The sequence below is a fragment of the Impatiens glandulifera genome, chromosome 1, assembly GCF_907164915.1.
Source record: "Impatiens glandulifera chromosome 1, dImpGla2.1, whole genome shotgun sequence".
Classification (NCBI taxonomy): Eukaryota; Viridiplantae; Streptophyta; class Magnoliopsida; order Ericales; family Balsaminaceae; genus Impatiens; species Impatiens glandulifera.
In genome coordinates this window covers 98,208,465-98,223,265 of record NC_061862.1, presented here as the reverse complement: position 1 = coordinate 98,223,265, position 14,801 = coordinate 98,208,465, and the positions used below count along the sequence as shown (strand labels likewise).

General features: G+C 28.9%; 1 protein-coding gene across 1 annotated transcript; it reads right to left on the bottom strand.

Moving 5' to 3' along the window:
- Positions 1–566: 566 nt before the first annotated feature.
- On the bottom strand, positions 567–1,332 carry LOC124922482 (zinc-finger homeodomain protein 1-like). Its single transcript, XM_047463211.1, has one exon. It carries the CDS (start codon positions 1,307–1,309, stop codon positions 671–673), a length of 639 nt encoding a protein of 212 aa, XP_047319167.1. The 5' UTR covers positions 1,310–1,332; the 3' UTR covers positions 567–670.
- Positions 1,333–14,801: the final 13,469 nt, after the last annotated feature.

The following is a 14,801-nucleotide window of genomic DNA, read 5'->3' as shown; positions in this document are numbered from 1 at the left end:
TTTTATATTTAAATTTATTAAAATTAAAATAAAATAATTTAATTTATAGATTAATACATGATTTCTAGATCCTTATTTAAATTATTATGAGTAATCTTAAAGATCTATCTTTTGATAGTATTGAATCCAAGATAAAGTTATCCTATAATTTTATATAAATAGAGATTTAATTGAACTTTCTTTATTCAAAAAAAAAATTCATTAATCTTTGATGATCTAGAAGATATCTAACTTCATGAAAAAAAACAAAATAAAATAATTTGGAGACAGCGCTACAAAACACAACAAAAAGCTAAGATAGTAACAAAAGAAAAACATCTTCAAAACCAAACAAAGAAACAAACAACAAAATCCACAAAAACAACATACAAATTTAATTCTACAAAAATTAATATGAAGATCAAAGTTCTTAATTAGATTCATTCATTATGAGTTTGATTCTTTTCAGACAGACTGAAGAATTCTCTTTCATCAATGTGATATATTTATATTTCATAAGTAAATAAATTAACATAAAAAATGCAAATAATCAATTAAAAATTAGATAAACACAGTAAACCCTAAAATCATGTTCCCAACAAGACAATTCTTCTCTAATATCGTTCAAAACCAGTCTTAACATAAAAAAAAAACTACAAGAAGAAGAAGAAATACATAAAAATATATAAATTTAGGGTTTCTTACCGACTGTGTTCTTGTTATTATGCATCCAAACCTTAAAGACATGTCTTTTGATACCAGTTTCTTCATATAACTGCTGCACCGCTTCTTCATCATGTCTCTGGATTCTCCATTCCATCCTTTCCGCCAAAGCCAACATCTTATCTTTATGCTCCGCCGTGAATTTCGTCCTGAATCTCTTCTTCAACGATCCTCCTCCTCCATTCCCCATCTCTTCATCCATCTCATCCCTAAAATAACAAGAAGTTGACGGCAGCGCCAGTTGAAGCGGCGGCGGCGGCGGTCGATGAACGTGCAGGTACCCAGTCGGCGTCCTGTAAGCAAATGCGAGAGGCTCACCGACGGTGGATAATTCCTTGCGGTGGAAGTTGCGGTGACAGTTACAGGCGGCGCATAAGAGGGAATCTAGAGTGCCGTCGGCTCCAGCAGGGAGGAATTCGCGGCAACCGTCGACGGCGTGGCCACCGATTCCGACGGCGTGGTTTTTGAGGCATTCACGGTACCTTGCGCCGGGATTTATGGAGTGGTGGTTGATTTTGGGTGGGCGTGAACTTTCGAAGTCTGGCGAAAGGGCATCGTGGGTTTCTTCTGGTTCTGGGTTTTGGGGATGATGATCTTCAAACTCCATTAAGAACCCTAATCCTGCTCAGAGTAATCTCGTGGATGTATTATATATTATTTTACAAGACTATATGTAAGTAAGAGCCTAAGCTTTACAGTTACCGGCTACAAAACCATTTCCCGGTTTCTTTTTCTTTTTCCTTTTCTCTCTCTTAATTATTAATTTATTAATTATATTACAGTCAATATTTTTTATACTAAAAATATTTTAAGATTAAAAACTTTAACATTATTTTATTGTTTCCAAAAATTTAAAATGCTTAAATAAATTTTAGTGAGTCATTTATTGGTTTACAAAATACTTAAACTAAAAATTGAGATTAATTTGTTCTAATAATTAAGATACGTAAAGGAGAAGATATGCATCTCTAATAAAAGAAAAAGTTGTCAAGAAAAGTTATAATAGTGTTGGGTCCTTTTGATAACCATGAGTAAGAAATTATTTTGAAAGTGAGAAGTGAAAATCCTTAAAAACAATTGTCATACAAATTAGTTTGTTAAAAGTAATAAAACAAGTATGAAATTATTAAGCGAGACTTTATTTTGAGTTGGTTTTGTTTTTTTATTAAAAAAGAAAGGACAATTTATGTCATTACTTTTTTTTTTAATATTTTTTTTATTATAGTTTTGAGACTTTATTGACGAATGTAGTATAATAAAAAAATGTTATTTTAAAAAAAGTAACAAGAAATGCTTAGAGATGATTTAAGAAATCTGTCCTAATAAGAAAATGATGACGATACAAATATTAAAAGTACACAAAAACAAAGAGGGTAATTATTAATTAATGCAATTTAAGTAAGTAAAATAATTCTCTTATAGTTCCTCACTTATTTTATAAATAAATTGGAGTTTAGTTTTAAAAATGTTTATTCTTTTAGATTGATGATTAAATTACATGCATTTTTTTTAGTTATCTTTCATTATACTTGAGAGGTCATTTTTTCCTTATTAATTTAGGATGTCATTAATTAATTATATATATATATATATTAAATGAAATCGTGTTTTTAATGTTTGAAGAATTAGGTAAATAATAAACCCACCGAGATAATTAAAGTGACAATCTTGATTCTTAAGAGGTCAAATATCACGAGTTCATTTCTTACCGATCATGCTAACATAATATAAAATTTTAAAACATCCCTACAATTTAAGTAACGACAACAAGTATCATAAGTTAAGAAACAAATTTAGAAAGAAAACCATTACAAACAAAGTTAAAAATACAAATAAAAACAAATCTTATGAATATAATAATATAGATCTAACTCTCTCAATTATATTTAAGGCAAATTAACTAGGTGACCCTTAAATTACTCTGATCGCTTACTTTTAGACTTCAAATTATTTTTTAAAATAAATTATCCCTTAGAATTTCAAAAAGATAACCAATGACCCTCAAATTATCAAAAATGGTCAACACATGCCTTTTTGTCATTTTTTTGTTACAACATAACGTCTTTAATTAAAACCCTCATTTTCAATCCTCACTCTCTTCAAAATAATTTTTACATTTAACTTCTCTACGACCGACCTACATAATATCGTCTTTCTTCTTTTCCATAGATTTGTATCATTCTTTGTAAGGAGAAGCCCTAAGTTGCGAGAGAAGGGTCTACTAGAGAAGCCCTAAGTTGCGATAAAAATTTGAGTTCTTGAGATCGATGCGAGAGAAGGGTCTACTAGAAGAGTAAAGAGAGACATGAGATAAAATTCATAGTATCAGAGCAATAACTTGGATGATTAGACATAGAAATTGTGATTTAGGTTCCAATCGAGTATACGGTAAGTACTTATATTTATGAGAGGTGATACATGTAAGTTATGCATTACTCGTGATTATCCTATTATACTAAAAATTCTCTTTCTTAGAAGTGTTGTGTTAATTGTTGTATACCCAGTTCTTAATTTTTTTCCTTAAGATTGATCACATTTTTAAACATATTACTTCATGTATTAGCTATAGTTATCTCATTTGTACCTAATCTATGCTATATATTTATCTTTATAAAAGAAAATAGATATATAGAGGGAAGAAAATAATACATTTCTTATGTGATACAATGATTCTTCTTGTCAGGTAAAAGGTCATTTGACATGTTCATCATTTGTTACCTGCTCTTTGTTTTCATTTATTTTTTAATTCGGGAGATGGAGTTGATACTAGTTATTATTATAGTAATTATAGCCAACTTCAATTTTGGGCTGAAACTGTTTCAGTTGAAAGTGCATTTAAACTTAAGACAACTTGTTTAAGTAATGCCAATTTACTAGTTTATACTTGATAAGATGTTTAACATATTTCTCTAATTAAAACCCTCATTTTCTAATTATGCATTGATATCGAGTTTACAATATTCATATATTCTTCTAACTTTTATACTATTTTAATGTGCATATATTGGGTTACAGATCTTGAGTCTAAAATTTTCAACATTAAACTTTATCATGGAGGAAGAAGAGATGGGCTATTATACGTTGGTGGTGATGTTAATTACATTGACTGTGATGTTGATAGATTGTCTTTCCAAGAAATTAAGACAATGGTTAAAGACATAGGATATGACAATAATACTATATTATTCTCATATGAGGAACCAGGTGATCCTTTGAAATGTAACCCAATGGACATTGTAAACGATGTTGATGTTATGAATATGTGTACGTGGATAAAGAAGAGTAGATTGATTGAAGTTTATTTTTGAATTGAAATTGAACTATCAACCGAATCAACTCTAGTTAGAAGAATGACAAGAGGCCAAAGTTATACTGCAACAACTCCGATAAAAAAGAGTAGAAGGGGTTGAAGTGGTATTATAGAAACTCTAGTAAAAATGAGTGCATAAGGCTCAAGTATAACAACAATTTCAATAAGAAATAGTGCACAAGGCTCAAGGGGTATTGCAACAATTTTAATAAGAAATAGTACAAAGGGTTCAAGTGGTATTATAGCAACTCTAGTAAAAAGGAGTGCACAAGGCTTAAAGTGTATTGCAATAATTTCAGTAAGAAAGAGTGCACAAGACTCAAGGGGTATTGTAACAATTTCAATAAGAAAGAGTACACAAGACTCAAGTAGTACTTCACAAGAAGAAGTACAAGAGGAAGATGAGAACGATGAATCAAACCCTGATTTAGAAACTAGTGATGATGCAAACATTGTTGAGGAAAATAGTGATGATTCAAATGGTGATGATACAAGTAGTGAATATGTAAAGAGTGACCACTTTTCAGAAGCAAAACTTTATTGCAATGATGATAATATGTTCGAACGTAACTCAAATGAAGATGTAGAAAGACAACAAGATAGTGAAGATGTCATTGCAATAGGGTATACCCAATCAACTAAAATAGCGACTCAAGTTGAGGGTAGTGGTCAATTAACATGTGAAATAAGAAAAAGGAATGGTAAGAAGAAAAATAAGGGACCACGTGTTGATCATGAACATTTGCATATGGTGGGGATGGTGGGGCTTGATCACACTTTTGTTAAAATGTTAGATGGTAACACGGTTGATGATGGACTTCATAGCATTTTTGGAGGATCATCTGATGAGGAGAAGGAAGCACAAAGACCTCCATATGTTGACTTAAATGCATAAAGGGACATGAGAAATCCATTATTTCAGTTGGGACAACAATTTTGTAACTCTATAGAATTCAAGGAGGCTATTAAAAATTATTCTATATGCATGGGTAAGTTGATTAAATTTTCCTGCAATGAGAGACACAGAGTGCGTGCCAAATGTTAGCCACCTTATAAATGGGAGTATTTTGCATCAGTAAATATGAAAGTCGAAAAAATTAATTTGGTAATTAAAATATTGAATGATGTCTACGAAGATTGTGATCATGCATATAAAAATAAAAACATCACTACAAAATGGCTGTCAAATCGATATGAGGAAAGAATTAGGGCAAACCTTAAGATTTCAGTTAGGGAATTAAGACAAACAGTGAATGAATATTATAACTCCAAAATAAGTAAAGTTGTAGCATAGGATTGGATGGATGTCATATAAAGGGTCTATATCCAGGCCAATTGGAGTTGATCCTATTAGAGAGGACCGTTCAATGGATATTAGAGAATTTTTAATGAAAGTGTTAATAATATATTATTATATTATATTATATATTATTATATACTTATTATATATTCTTATTATATTTACTATTGTAACTCATGTATAAATATCTCTATCATCTTAAATATATATGCACAATATTATTCTCTTTCTCTTTCGTTTAACATGGTATCAGCTCTAAATTTTATGATCGTTATTTATTTCTGAATATTGATACTCACATTGATTCAACTTTAATAAATGTAACTCATGTATAAATATCTCTATCATATTAAATATATATGCACAATATTATTCTCTTTCTCTTTCTCTTTCGTCTAACATGGTATCAGAGCTTAGGCTCTAAGTTTTTTGGTCGTTATTTATTTCTGAATATTGATGTTCACATTGATTCAACTTTAATGGATAAGTCTTCCAAATTTGCATTCTCTATCGTTGTTGTTGCCACATGTACTTCATTAAAGAATACTTTTTCCAAATTCTCTCTTAATAACATTCAATCACTTTTACAAAACTTCAATCGGATCATGATACTACATCTTCTCCAATCTTATCTTTTCTAGTGTTATCTACCACACCAGGTACTTCTACCTCATGGTTTTTTTATTTAGGATATTGTAATCATATGACTTCTGAATCATCTTTTCTCACATCCACTAGAAAACCTATTATTCCACATGTTGTTCATAATGCTCATAATACTACTTTGAATGTTCAAACTATTGGTATTGTTCAAATTCTATATTGTCCTTACCTGAAACATTTTTTGTTCGAAAACTTTCGTTAAATCTTATTTATGTTGGATAACTATGTGATCTCGGTTTTAACATAACTTTTTCGAGTAATGGCTGTGTTGTGAAAGATCCTCAAACAAATAAAATCATTGGAACATGACGTAAGGTTGGACAATTGTTTGAACTCACTTTTCTATCTCTTCCATCGCAAAATTTTGTTGGAGCTATCACTTCTCAAATTTGGCACTCTCGATTAGGTCACACTTCTACATATCATTTGAGTTCTTTAATTTCTAGTGGTTTCTTAGGCCCTATTAAGACCAAAACTTTTGATTGTATTTTATTTGAGCTTTCTAAAGGACATGCTTTTACCTTTTTTACCTAATGATTCTAATTCATTAGCACATAATACTTTGGGTGGTTTGAAATATTATGTGATTATTACTAACGATTTTTCTTGTTATACATGAATCTATTTGATGCGCAATAGGTCTGAATTGTCCTCAATTTACATTCGGTTTGCTAATATGATTCAGACTCAATTTTCCTCCAAAATTAAAATCTTGCGCACTAATTATGCCATGGAATACAAAGGCACAAAATTCATAGAGTTTTTAGCACAATAGGGCACAATTATTCAAAGATCTTGTCCTGGAACTTCTCAACAAAATGGTCAGGCATAACGAAAACATAGACACATTCTTAATGCTGTTTGATCCCTACTCATCTCGTCTTCTTTTCCCGATAACTTTTAGGGAGAAACATCTTTCACCGCTATTTATACTATCAATTGTATTCCTTCTCCTGTCATATGTAACATCTCTCATTTTGAACGTCTTTTTAATCGAGCTCCAAATTATCAAACTCTCAATGTTTTTAGATGTGCATGTTTTTTATTACAACCTCATGAGTACACATTACAATCTCATGAGTACACCAGATTAGAACCTCGAATTCGATTATGTTGTTACTTAGGTTATGGAATCGAACACAAAGGAAATAGGTGTTGGGATCCATTGTCTCAACGTCTTCGTATCTCGTCATGTATTATTTTAGGAACATAAGATGTTTTCAACTCTATCTAAATTTAAATTCAATGAACCTCCTAATCATTTTTTTTGTGATCCTACCATACATTTGTTTCCTGACATTTCTTGTGTATGACCATTAAACAACTCATGCGACTCAACGCCACTTGCATTTCCCATAACGACATCTTCTCCATCTCAAAATCCCGCACATACCTCATTTGATCATATCATTCAAGAATCTTCTTATTTGTCACCACCATCACTACCTCATCATTGTACCAATCGTGTAAGTCAACCTTCTACTCGTCTTTGTAAATTTTATGTGTACTCAGTTATTGTCTCTCTCTATGAACCTCGTACTTTTCGTGAGGCCAACTCTAACCTTTTGTGGAAGCAAGCAATGATAGAAAAATTACAAGTACTTACTAAGAAAAAAACTTGGAACTTGTTTGATTTACCTTCATATAAGTCAATTGTTGGTTATAAATGGGTTTTTAAAATTAAGACATGAGTAGACAGTTTAATTGAATGATATAAAGCTCACCTTGTTGCTAAGGGATATACTCAAGAATATGATATTGATTATGAGGAAATGTTTGCACATGTCACTTGATTGACCTCGGTTCGTAGCCTTATTGCAGTAGCTACCAGCAAAAGATGGCAACTGTTTCAAATGGATGTCAAAAATGCATTACTTAATGTTGAACTAACATAAGAAGTGTATATACAACCTCCACCAAAGTACGATCATCCTCCAAATAAAGTTATAGACTACGTAAAACTCTTTATGGTCTCAAACAAACTCCTAAGGAGTGATTCGCCAAGTTTAGCTACACCATTGGTGATCTTGGTTTCAAATCCAACTCTTATGATCATGCATTATTTTTTGTAAAACAGATCAAGGTTGTATCTTAATTTTACTTTATGTGGATGACATTACTAGTGATGACACAAATGGCATTCGCGATCTCAAGAATTTTCTACATATCCAAATTTGAAATGAAAGATCTTGTACATTTAAGTTACTTATTGGGACTTGAAGTATCTTCCGATGAATCTGGTTATTATTTATCACAAGCTAAATATGCAACTGATCTCATATCTTGGGCCGATATATTGACACAAAAGTTGTTAACACACCATTTGACTCCATAGAGCAATTTTCTACTACTGATGGTACTCCACTAAGTGATTAAACACTTTATCGACAACTAGTTGATAGTCTTGTATAACTTACTGTCACTCGACCATATATTACATATTTTGTCCATATTGTGAGTCAATTTATGTCATCTCCTCGTATTACTCACTTCTTTAACGTTTTTTTTTTGCATACTACGTTACATTAGATGACCTTTATTTAATGGACTACATTTTGTTCACTCTTCTCCTCTAGAGTTATGAGCACACTCTGATGCTGATTGGGCAGAAGATCCAATTGATCGTCGATCCATTACTGACTATTTTTTTTCTTGGCACATCTCTCATTTCATGGAGAAGTAATAAACAAACCGTTGTTTCTCTCTCTAGTACAGAATCTGAATATCATGCTCTTGCAGATACTACCTCTGAGCTTCTTTAGCTACGATGATTACTCCAAGAGTGGGTGTTCTTTCATTCTCTGTTATTCTTATCTTTTGTGATAATAATAGTGCAATGCAAATTGCTCATAATGATATATTTCACAACGTACTAAACACATCGAAATTAATTGTCATCTGATACGACATCATGTCATTAATGGTACCATACAATTCATTCATATTTCTTCACAAGCTTAGATTGCTGACATTTTTACCAAATTTTATCCTCCTCGTCATTTTCAAGATTTAGTCTCCAATCTCAAGTTATTCAATTCTCTTCTACCTTGAGCTTGAGGGAGGGTGTTAATAATATATTATTATATTATATTATATATTATTCTATACTTATTATATATTCTTATTATATTTACTAATGTAAGTCATGTATAAATACCTCTATCATCTTAAATATATGCACACTATTATTCTCTTTCTCTTTCTTTTAACAATGCAGAGAAGAAAAAATAGCATGTTTAGATATCCTATATTACTAGACCATTAATTAGGAAAATTATAGAAGAAAGGATAAAATAATCTTTTAAGTGGAGGTCAATCTATAATGGTGTGGACGGTTACTAGGTAATGGACCTAATGCACATCAGTTTGTTGTTGATGTTAGGAAAAATATGTAATTGTGGATTGTGAGAGCTATCAGGATTACTATGTTGTCATGTCATAGTTGCTTTAAAACAACATGACCTAAAAGTGCATGAATGTATTGACAAGTGTTACAGAAAAGAACTGTTCATCACTATTTACCAACACGTCTTATACACAATCAATGGTAAAGATATATGGCCAACTTCATCATTATGATTGCAGTTGGATCCTCCTGTTTGTGTGGTTCAACCAGATAGACCCATGAAAATAAGAAGAAAAAAACCAGACGAGAGAAAAGACTATGGAAAGAAGCTGAGGAAGTATGTGATTATCCACCGTAAGAAGTGTGAAAACTCAAGACACAATGCTAAAACTTGAAAGATGTAAAGGGAGGAATGATGAGAATTAAAAGGGCATAGAACCAATATGTAAGTAGATTTGTTTTGTTGAATGTATTCACAATATATGGTAGATCTTTTATCTTTTTAACTATAGTCTTTTTCTTTTTAACTGTAGTGACTAGTCAAAAATAGAGAATGAAGCAGATGATAGAAAAATTAATATTTTAGGACTTAATACATGAATATTATATACTACAAAACAGATCTTTTATCTTTTTTACTGCAGTCTTTTATTAATTAAAGTGTGTTACTGTTAATTTTTTGCATTTTTAACTCTAGTGTAAAAGATGATTATTGATGTTTTATTACTTTTTAATGAATATTATTAGTCTGACATGGATGTTGCAATTGTTTAATAACATTCAAAATTTTAATCTTATTTGACATTATTATATAAATAAAATAAAAAGTTACAATTGTTTAATACTCTGTTGAAATCTTTCAATATTTGTAAAAAAAATATTGATAGATTGTAATAGAGCAAATTATCTTCAAATTTGGTCATAAATAATAAAATTATATATTTTATTTGTAAAATATATTATATATTTTTCATAACAAAATAGAAAAGAGTCAAGATTGAATATGTTATAGTTTTGAGATAAATAATTCAAGGGTTAAAAATTAACTATCAAAATAGTTTGAGGGTCAAAAACAAACTATCAAAATAGTTTGAGGGCTTTTAGGTAGAAACGTTATGTTTATAGAAAAATTTGATTGAAGGGTCATTGTAACCTTTCTGAAAGTTTGAGGGGCAATTTATTTTTAAAAATAATTTAAGGTCTAAAAGTAAACGATCGAAATAATTTGAAGGTCGCCTAGGTAATTTTCTCTTTTATTTATAGAATTTATTGTTTACATTCTAGTTTGATTGTACTTCATTTTTTTAGTTTTTTATCGAGCTTATACAATTAATATCTATATATTTTTTTTTCAACCAACATATTATAATTTAAGTTGTAATAGTTTGAAATTTACCATGATAGTTATGATTTATAAGCTTATTGTGAATTTATAATGCAAAATAAAAAAAAACTATAAATTAGGTACAAAAGTTATTTTTTTTCTCATGATAAAAGGTATAATTTACAAACTTCTCTAAGAAAAAAAAGTTATGTTTCGATATTTATTATAAACGTTTTGATTTAAAAATAGTCAGGATTGCGTAAGATTATATTAAATATACGAGAAAATTTTGAATTAAATATATATAACAAATTAATAAAGGCACCAAAAATATGGAAAACCCAATACTTGAACAATTACACAAATATGCAATAAAAGTCAAAAACATGTATAAATCTTCAATTCAACCAACTATATAAGATCCAACAGTTTGATCCAATATTTTCCAAATGAGTGTCTAAGTTCATTTGAACCATTTTTTAATGCTATGAAAAAGAAGTTATTTAATCATGTTATTATATTGTATACATGTTACCTACACAACATTAATCAAGAAATATTTTATGAAACATGTCTTTATAAAAGTAAAACCTATTTTCACTAGCTGACGGTGTACTCTTATCTTTACCTGATCTTAACCAAATTAATACGTATGTAAAATATATTTATGAAAAAAAAGTAAACATAATTTGACTTAAAAAAAATAAGTTTTTTTAAACATTAAATTAATCACCTTTTTCTTCTATTACAAACCACTAATCATTGCCATTAAAAATGTCTTCATCAAACCTTAAATAAACACAATATTTAGAATGATATGTTAATAGAGATGTCAATGATTACCCGACCCGAATGCTAGATACTTGTGGGTATTCAATAGTGGGGTTCGGTATTTTAAATCGGGCACGAAGTCGGACATGGGACATGGGAGAAGATACCCGATCGGATACATATCGAAAATGGGGAGTGCAAAACCCTAAACCCAAACCGGATTGCCCATCTCCGATACCTGACTATAAAAAAAAATATTTTGTTTTATTAAAATTTAATGTGATATTTCAAATACCTCCTTATTACAAAAATATTTTGTTTATATTCTCAAAAAAAAAATTATTTCTATCATCATCTTCAACTTTCTTTTAATAAAAAAAATTATTTTTCTCCTTTTTGTATTTAATCTTATTTTTTTTTCCAACATTCATTCTAACTTTATACAACACAAGTATATATCAATACACTTCAAATACTTTTATCAAAAAAAAAATTATTAGTACTAAAATTATCAAATTCAATAACTTTGTTCTCCATCTTGAATTTTTTAAATAATATTTTTATTTTTTTTAACATTTTGATATTACTAATTTTATTATTTATTAAAGTTATGTTTCTTCCGCAACTTAGTATATATAATTATCATATTTATTTTATTTTTATATAATACATAACAAACATGATTATTTAAGAGCTAGTTCAATATTGTTGTTTTTTAAATTAAAAAATCTTCCATTTATCTTATTTCTTATTAACTTATTTAGTAATTAAAATATCACATACCTTTATTTTATTTTTATAAAATTTTAATTTTAAATATAAAAAATTATTATAATAATTTTATCAATTAAAGTCTTAAGTAACCTGCGTAGGAGATTATTTAAAAAATTCATGATAGAGAACAAAATTAATGAATTTGATGATTTTGAGCCGTACTAATTTTTATTTTGATACAAATATTTGAAGTGTATTTATATATATATATATATATATTTATATATATATATATTTATATATATATATATAAAAGTAAAATAAAAATCAATAATTTTAATAATATATTTAATATTTTTATTAATGAATTAAATGTTATGATTGATAAGAGATAGAATGAAACATTGTTTGATTTTTTGTTTGTATTATTGAAAAAACTCAAATTAAATTAAAGTAAAAAAATAATAAATCAAAATCACAAATAACCCAACATCAATAAAACATTTAATAACAATGGTTAATTTAATTTTACTTTTAAGTCAAATAAGTTGGGAGATTACCTAATAAGAAGCTACAATAACTTTAATAAATAAAATCAAATATATTTTAGCGTTTAACTAATAAGATAAACTGAAATGGTTAAAGTATTAACACACAAAATTAGAGATTCTTATAATTGAATCATATCTAACATATTAGAGCTTTTAACTCTAAAATTAGAACGAGTAAACTACAAATAAACTGAATCAAACAATTGATTTAAAAAAATATTTTTTTATTTTGGTAAAGTGTTTGGATGATGTGAAATGAAAAAGGAAGAGTTGAAATTGAACAGATTTTTTTTTACTACATAGTGATTTATTTTACTGTATAAAAGTAAAGTACAAATTTAACTTTATATTATACCGAAAACAAACAAAGCCTAAAAAACCGGTAAAAAGTGTCATTAAATATGTATAACAAAATAAATGTAAATCATTTTCCTCTCTTTCTCTTCTCAACACACATTTCCGTATATGGTCTGCGGTGAAACTGACGTATGCGGACCCACTCACACAAAATAGAGCAGCAAGTTTCCCTGTCTCGTTTTATTTAAGAACTTGTTTGGTTCACGTTGTTATTTCAAATATAATCATTTATAAAATTAAAACCATTTTCACCTTTAATTATTAAATTTTATATGATAATAAAAGAATTTTAAAATTTAAAATAATAACTCTATTTTTCTTAAATAGTTCCTATATAATTTAAGAGTACTAATAGGGGCAACGAAGTTATAACGAAATCAAAGACATGAATCCGACGTGGCCTATCACATTTAAATGAAAGAGGAAAAAAAAATTAAATTCATTTCCCGCAATCATTGTCTTCAAATAATTTTTCTCTCTCAATTCTCTCCGACGAAAATCGTATTCAAACCAAAACCCTAGATTTATTAATTGCATTTATACAAAATACAAAAAATTGCGCCAGAATAGTAGGTATTTTTTCAACTTCAGTTATACAAAATATTTATTTTTATTTTGGATAGATAACGAAGTTCTTCAAGTTTAACGAACCCTAAATCATTTTTATGTTCATGAACCCAACACAGACAACGTCGTAGAAAGAAACCCAGAAGATGAAACAATGAACAAATCGTCCGTAAACCCAAAATATATTATTACTTCAGTTGTTCTACAACATTCCACATGAAAAAGTCCCGTACATAGACATGTTTGTTATAGTTCAAATAAAACCTTTATAATGGTCTACATTTGAAAATAACTTTTATAGTGACTTTTTCAGACTAATTTTCGCAGCCAAATTTCAAATATTAGAATGACATTTTCCTCCGAATAAGAAGTTCGTGAATTCTATAAATCATATGCCCAATCAACTAGATTCGGAATTTGCAAAGTAGTGACCAAAAATGGTGTAGATGGTAAGCAAAAATACTTCATCATTGTTTGTTCCAAGAGTTGTATGAAAGCATCGAGGTTCAAAAATCTTTTTAAACCCAGACCTACAACTAAGACAAACTGTAAAACTAATATTAATGTAGTTATTCATAATTAAGAAGATTATTTTATAACAAGTGTATGTTTTGAGCACGACCATACATTAAGTCTTGGGAAGATACGACATATTGGATCCAAAAAGTAATAGACGAAAATGCAAAGAAAATATTGGAATTAAACAATGACGCTGGAATAACTTTGTCCACAACTTTTCAATCGTATGTAGTGGAAGCTGGAGGGTATGATAACATGTCTTTTGATGAGAGAACATATAGAAATTACATTACAGAAGCTCGAAGATTAAAGTTAAGGAGTGAGAATGCTGAAGAACTTAATAATTTTTTCTTAAGAATACAAAGCAGGAACTCTAACTTTTTTTACTTGGTTGATTTGGACAAGAAATCCCGAATTAGAAACATGTTTTAGTCAGATGGAAGGTGCATAATTGTCTATGAGCAATTCTATGATGTTATCACTTTTGATACTTTGCTCCATTTGTCGAGGTCAATCATCATGATCAATCTATTTACATAGATGTGCGTTATTGTCAAGTGAAGATTTAGAGTCTTTCACTTAGTTGATATGTATGCTTGATCGAGCTCCAAATACCATAATCACAGACCAAAAAATTCCTAAAATATTTGGAAGCCATGTTGAATACAAACTAATAA

What these genes read in the sequence shown, in the direction of transcription:
- LOC124922482 (XM_047463211.1), bottom strand. Translation starts at nt 1,309, where the DNA reads ATGGAGTTTGAAGATCATCATCCCCAAAACCCAGAACCAGAAGAAACC.